The following is a 7,528-nucleotide window of genomic DNA, read 5'->3' on the forward strand; positions in this document are numbered from 1 at the left end:
TCATAGACGCATGTGTCGAAATGACATAATGAGACAAAGCTGTAAAGACTAGGAGCATCACATTGTCACGTCTGTGGTACTGGATTGATTTAGTAAGGTATAAAATATTTTGCATCTATATATATTTTTTTCAGATTGGTTTGTGATAATGATTACTTTGAAGGTTCTAATGCTTCAACAGGTAGTTTTTTTTTTTTTCTTTTTTTGCAGCTTTGGTCAGAAAATTACAATCTTCTCTGATCTATAGGCTAAAGAAAAAAAAAAACGTATGTGGAACCCATATTTCTAAATGTAGTTTTATGCAATAAGGATTATTAGAATGTAATACTACTGCATATACACACACAAACACATATATTGTATTTCATCCTAATAATTCATTATTACATAAACTCAGTAAAGAAAATCACATATAGAAATATGGATTCTCAAATACTAGATAATATGCATTTTGATATTTACAGTATATACATGAAATGATAAGTATTTTAAGGGCTTATTTTTTATTGCTTTTGAGAAGGAAATATTGGTAACACTTTACCATAAGGTTCATTAGTTAACATTAGTTAACATGAACTAATAATGAACTGCACTTATACAGCATTTATTAATCTTTATTAATGTTAATTTCAACATTTACTAATACATTATTAAAATCTTGTTAACATTAGTTAAAGCACTGTGAACTAACATGAACAACTGTATTTTCATTAACTAACGTTAACAAAGATTAGTAAATACAGTAACAAATGTATTGCTCATGGTTAGTTCATGTTAGTTAATATATTAACTAATGTTAACAAATGAACCTTATTGTAAAGTGTTACCGAAATATTTATTTAAATTTACTAATTTATCTTTACATTTACATATCTAAAATCTAAATTGTTCTGAAACATAGACGTTGCTAAATATAGTGTGTGTATATATATATATATATATATATATATATATGTATATGTGTGTGTGTGTGTGTGTATTTGTTTCTGTCTTGAAAATGTTTATTGTTTATGTTTATATTTTAACTGTCATCATAGTCTACATTTTCTATTGCACAGTCTGTTATTCCCCTTTAACAAGCTTCCCATCTCTGACTGGTGATACTAACCCGAAATTAAAACATTTATTTATACAGATAGACCACATAGAGTCTAAAATATTTGATGGCTGAAATCTGCAGCTGATCAGTTTGGAAATGTTCTAGGAAATGCATTTTGAGTAATAATATTTTGTTAGTAGCTTGGCGTAATTGTAAATACTTCATCAGTTGTTATGTAGATACTTTAAATACCCTAAAGGTGTGAAAATGTATCACCTACTCATGCATTTTTATCTCTGCATGTGGGTTGCAGAATTTTTTTCTCAGTAATAACACCTGAACGTGTGATGTTTCTTTGCATTTCCTGAGATGTGTTGAAATATATTCAACATTTATTTGATAATATCCCAAATATGCTGCGTGTTTATTTATTATTGCAAGCATAGATGTATATTTAGCACCATTGTTTGGTTTTAGTCAGTTCCTTTCTGTGCTGAACTTTTTTTTTGCCATTAATAACTGACCTACTTCCAAAAATAGGATTCTTTACCACCCTAAAGCTCCAATGTGTGGTCAAGATACTGCTGGATTAGATACCAGTGCCTGTCGAGGAAATTACGTTAATGAGAATAACTCCTTGTTACTGATACTAAATGCAATTTAAAAAAAGGGTTAAAACCTTTGCTTGCCAATTTCTAGTATTGAGAAGATGCTTATCAACTTCCTGTCATGTTTAAATGATGTTGTTATGTTTGTGAGGAGCCAAGGGTGAGAATCTTAACATACATCAGTTAAACACCCTGTTTAAAAGATTAGTTCACTCTAAAATAATAATTACTCACCCTCAAGCCATCCTAGGTGTATATGACTTTCTTCTTTCTGATGAACACAAGTTATATTAATACAAACCCGATTCCAAAAAAGTTGGGACCCTGTACAAATTGTTAATAAAAAAGGAATGCAATAATTTACAAATCTCATAAACTTATATTTTATTCACAATAGAATATAGATAACATATCAAATGTTGAAAGTGAGACATTTTGAAATGTCATGCCAAATATTGGCTCATTTTGGATTTCATGAGAGCTACGCATTCCAAAAAAGTTGGGACAGGTAGCAATAAGAGGCCGGAAAAGTTAAATGTACATATAAGGAACAGCTGGAGGACCAATTTGGTCTATGTTGTATTCTGAATAAAATATTGAAATTTGAAACTTCCACATCATTGCATTCCTTTTTTATTCACAATTTGTACAGTGTCCCAACTTTTTTGGAATCGGGTTTGTAAATATCCTGACGCATCCAAACTTTATAATGGCAGTGAACGGGACCAATGAGTATGAGCTGAAGAAAGTGCATCCACCCATCATAAACGTACTCCGCATGGCTCCGGGGGGTTAAAAAAAGCTTTCTGAAGTGAAGTGATGCATTTGTGTAAGAAAAATATCCATATTTAACAAGTTATAAAGTAAAATATCTAGCTTCAGCCAGACCACCTACTGTATTCAACTTACGAAAAAAAACGTAACTGACGTCGTGTCAGTTAAGCGATTTTCATAAGTTAAATACGGAAGGCACAGGACGTAACATAAGTGTTTTGAACTGCGAGAGGCGATACACTTTCTTTGTAGGTTGAATACGGAAGGCGGTCTGGCGGAAGCTAGATATTTTACTTTATAACTTGTTAAATATGGATATTTTTCTTACACAAATGCATTGCTTCATATCAGAAGGCCTTTATTATCCCCCGGAGCCATGTGGAGTACATTTATAATGTATGCACTTTCTTGAGCTTCATACTCATTGGTCCCGTTCACTGGCATTATAAAGCTGGATATGTCAGGATATTTGTTAATATAACTCCGATTGTGTTCATCAAAAAAAGAAAGTCATATACACCTAGGATGGCTTGAGGATGAGTAAAGATTGGGGTAGTTTTCATTTTAAAGTGAACTAATCCTTTAAGTGTTTAACCATGAGCCAATTTGATTTCTGGAATGTATGTACGTATTGCTCTTGCTTGAAGTCAAAATAATGACACAAGGTTAAAATGCTTATCTTGAATTAAATCTTTTTTTTTCTCTTACAGGTTTGCATACCTGGCATCTACAGTGACGATGGTGTGGACAGTGGGTCTCAGTAACCTGGTGTTAGTGGTCTATGGATTCACGCTGATCATAGGCCTTCCCGCCAACATCTTGGCCTTTTACACTTTCTTCCAGAAGGTCCGCCAGCGCTCCACCCCGATGGACGTGCTGTTACTCAGTTTAACCATCTCCGACCTGATCTTCCTCTTTTTCCTGCCTTTTCGAATGGTGGAGGCGGCCAACATGAAATGGACAATGCCGTACTTCCTCTGCCCGCTGTCGGGATTCATCTTCTACACTGTCATCGCCAACAGCACCTTACATCTGATGGCCATCAGTGTGGAGCGATACCTGGGTGTAGCTTTCCCCATTGAATACAAGCTGAAACGCAAGCCTCGAAATGCTGTGATAGCCTGCGTCATGTTCTGGGTTGTTTCCATGGCACACTGCAGCGTCGTCTACGTCATGCAATACCACAACTATTTGAACCCCAACATCACCGATCCATCGAAGCGTAACACCTGTTACGAAGAATTCACCACCGAAGAGCTCAATATCCTCCTGCCGGTTCGCCTCGAGCTTTCTATCGTTTTCTTCTGCATTCCTTTCCTAACCTGCTGCTTCTGCTACATCAAGTGCATCTGCATACTTTCCCGTCTATCCAAAGTTCACGCCAAGAAGCGGTATAGAGCTATCGGGATGGCACTGGGAACGCTTCTGGTTTTTGTTATCTGTTTCATGCCCTTCAATATCTCACATGTGGAGGGATATGTCCGCGGCTACAGTTCTACATGGAGAACACATGCTCTGCTCACCAGCACGCTGAATGCATGTCTCGACCCTTTCATATTCTACTTCTCTTCTTTAGCACTCAGACAGACTTTCAAGAAGGTGTTGCAGGAGCTGGTGGGGCGGCTGCTTCCTCCCTGCATCCTCCCTGCTCTCTGCTGCCCTTTATTCAACCGTGGGAAATCAGAGGAGAGAACACAGAGCTCAGATGACAGCATCCGCTAACATATCAAGCCAGGTTTTGCATTGATTGATGTGCTTTGCATTGCCTGCAAATGTATCTTCAATGCATGTAATTCTGTCCAAAGCCAATTCATGTAATTCTATTACGCCACCGTGACCCAATGCTTTATGGATGGACAGAAGAGGAGCGGCTTAAAAAATGGTTTTCACAAGAAAATCAAGCATTAACATGCTGATTGCACTAATATGTTACTTAAATCTTTGCAGCAGCACAATTTTATTCACAATGAAATAAAGAGCTCAACCAATAAACAATCAATTAAACAAAGATATTTAGTCTAGGGCTGTCAATTTAATATGTTAATTTAATTAGTTATGGAAAAAAAATAATGCATCATTAACACATTTAACGCACCCACCCCGCCCCAGAACTACGTAGTTCATCTTACATTTCATACAGTTGATGAATATGATGCAGGGCAACAACTCACTGCGTGATGAAGCCTATAGAATGCAGTTAGAATGACCCTAAAAATCAAGATATCAGGGCAAAAAGGCCCCTGTATGAATTTTTGTCTCAGTTTTATATTTATGATATAGTTAAACAATTTCACACAAGTAACAAGCGCAATATCACACGAAAGCTGTTTTTGTCCTTAATAGCACAAGCGCAAATGTGATATTGATTTTATACAACAGTTCAATAAATAAGAAGTTAAGATTTTTGTTACATTTTAGACACGATATTGTCTGCCTTTGCTCAATTTTGCCAATGAAAATATTACCTTTAAAGCCAAAGCAGAACTGTTGGGCGTCTCCGAGCAACACACAGCGGTGTTTAGTTTCTGAATGAATCCCCATTTTGAGCAAATCAATCAGGTAAATCAATGATTCAATGGCTCATTCATAAAGAGAGCCATTTACTTAATTCCTGAATGAATTAGCCGTTTGAATTAATCAAAAGAATGAATCACTCAATGACTTACTCATTTAGACATTTACCGGTACCTACTGGAAGTTTTAGTTTCTTATTTAGAGTATCATTTTATTAAAAAAACCTTCATATTTCCATATTAAGAAAAAATCCTTTAAAGGTATATTTCACACTTAATATACTCACCCTCATGGCCGTTGAGACCTAAGTGATGTGAGATGTGGCCAAGTATGGTGTCCCATACTCAGAATTTGTGCTTTGCATTTCACCCATCCAAGTACACACACACACACACACAGCAGTCAACACACACCCGGAGCAGTGGGCAGCTATTTTTGCTGCGGTGCCTGGGGAGCGATTGGGGGTTAGGTGCCTTGCTCAAGAGCACCTCAGTTTAGGGTAATGAGAGTGGAAGAGAGTGCTGTTCATTCACTCCCCCCCACCTACATTTCCTGCTGGTACTGAGACTCAAACCCATGACCTTCGGGTTACAAGTCTCTCTAACCATTAGGCAACAACTGCCTAAAAAGTATGTGTAACAAATTCTATGTTGGATCAAATAAAATATTTTTTTCTAAAGCTACCTTTTGTAATGTCTATTTCATGCTTTTCTTATTTAACACAATAATTACTTTAAAAATCTCTTTTGGTGTGTGATTAATTTGAATTAATCGCCACATCGTGTAATGAATTAGATTAAAATTTTTACTTGACAGCCCACTTAACAGCCCTAATTTTGACAAAAATAATTTTTCAATGAAATATGTGATTATGCTTCCGTTCTTTATTCCTCCATTCTGAATCATATCACATGAATGCTGTTTCTTTTTTTTTCTATGCAGCACTCAAATAATGAATTGCTTGTTTTTAACTTGCCATCTCTTTAGATAGACCAACACAAACTTGTTCCACTGATGTCACTTCCTGTCCCTGTTTGGAGATATACAGCGAGTGGAGGAACAAGTTTGATTTTTAATACTTTATTTATATTTTTTTCTATTTATTTTATCTCTTCTCTTTATAAAGGCTAATGAATGTGAATATTTGGTGTCAATGAAGCAGATTTTGAACAGTTGCATGAAGTTTTCTAACTTGGATATCAGATTTATCAGATATCACTTTGGTTAATTTCCTAATTTGATGCGTGTATGGTGTGGGAGTGGCATAGATTAGTTGTCACAATGAGCGAGAAAGGTTGACATGGAGCAGCTAAATCTCCAACCTTCCGGGAATCACCCATTTTAAACGAACGCCGAACAGAGGAGAGTCTGCTGACAAAAAGAGAAAGCGACAGAGCTCGTAATAAAACAAGAATCAACATTGGCTTGGCTTTTCGGAGGTAGCGGAAACTGAGGGGTTTGAAATGTTGTAAATGCAATGCAGGGATGGCGTTTTTATTACTCAACAGGTGAGTAAGGTGTTTTATTGAACAGATAAATTGCCCTATGTAGCTCTCTAACATAGTTCATAGTAAAGTATTATCTACCGTGAAGGGTCATTTTATTATGGTTGTTGTAGCGCTGTGCTGAAATTTAGTTTCAAGGAAGTACCATGTCTATTAGACTGGTAGTGAATGTTTTATGAGCAGTAATCTCTCTCTTTTTTAGCTATGAGAAAGAACGTTATTCATCCACACAGTCATGCAGAGCCGAAGCACAACCAAAACAATGTTCTTCTGCAAAATGCATGCAGTTTTGTTTTTTAACCGCTACAGGGCTCAATGCGGAAGCCCTAAACGGCCATGGATTATTATTTTTTTCTATCTTGTTTTGTCGTGATCACGACTTATTTTCTCGTGATCTCGAGATAACAAAAGTTGTTTTCTCGTGATCACAACTTAATCTCTGCTGTAAATTACACAAATGTGCCAACAGGTGTCAGTATATTACCAAATATAACTGATGATGTGCGGTAAATTTCCACTTTACTGTATTAGTTCATATTGGCCCAGATTGTACGAGTTTCGGACAGAGAGTCTTCGTGATCGCTTTATTTTGTGCAGTACTGTGTGCGTTAAGTAATTAACTTAACTGTTAAATGCTTGAATATGATTATTTTGCTTGAAAGTGTATCTGTTATCGTTCTGACTAGTGCTGGACTCACCACAGTTTCACGACCGCAATAGTTCGGTGTGATACTAAACTTATTGCTTATTAAAACTAATTTTGATGTCACATTATAGTATTCTGTTTGCACCTTATCGTGTATCTTTAAGACGCCATTTTAATCATCGCAGTTTCAGTGTTCGTTTCACTCACTCAATGTATATTGATAAGAAATATGATTTATAGCCTTATGTCATTTAATTCAGTGATAGTGTGTAACCTATTTTCTACATTTCTTTGTTGGAAACAACACACATACATAAACACTCTTCTCAAACAGCATCCCAAGATTGTTTTAGCCTATATCCACTGGATTAAAGTTTTGTTTTTTGGAAATCTGGAGTATTGCACCTCTTTTTAATGGAAACTGGAGGAAGACAGTTTAATG

The 7,528-nt window shown here is 36.0% G+C and overlaps 1 protein-coding gene across 1 annotated transcript; it reads left to right on the forward strand.

The window, feature by feature from the left end:
• On the forward strand, nt 1-6,177 carry LOC127496966 (free fatty acid receptor 3-like). Its single transcript, XM_051865005.1, has 2 exons — nt 1-97; nt 3,132-6,177. The coding sequence occupies exon 2, from the start codon at nt 3,160-3,162 to the stop codon at nt 4,141-4,143; it is 984 nt and encodes a 327-aa protein (XP_051720965.1). The 5' UTR covers nt 1-97; nt 3,132-3,159; the 3' UTR covers nt 4,144-6,177.
• Nucleotides 6,178-7,528: the final 1,351 nt, after the last annotated feature.

The sequence above is a fragment of the Ctenopharyngodon idella genome, chromosome 16 (assembly GCF_019924925.1).
Source record: "Ctenopharyngodon idella isolate HZGC_01 chromosome 16, HZGC01, whole genome shotgun sequence".
NCBI lineage: Eukaryota > Metazoa > Chordata > Actinopteri > Cypriniformes > Xenocyprididae > Ctenopharyngodon > Ctenopharyngodon idella.

Coding starts and splice junctions, on each gene's coding strand:
- LOC127496966 (XM_051865005.1), top strand. CDS start 3,160: ATGGTGTGGACAGTGGGTCTCAGTAACCTGGTGTTAGTGGTCTATGGA.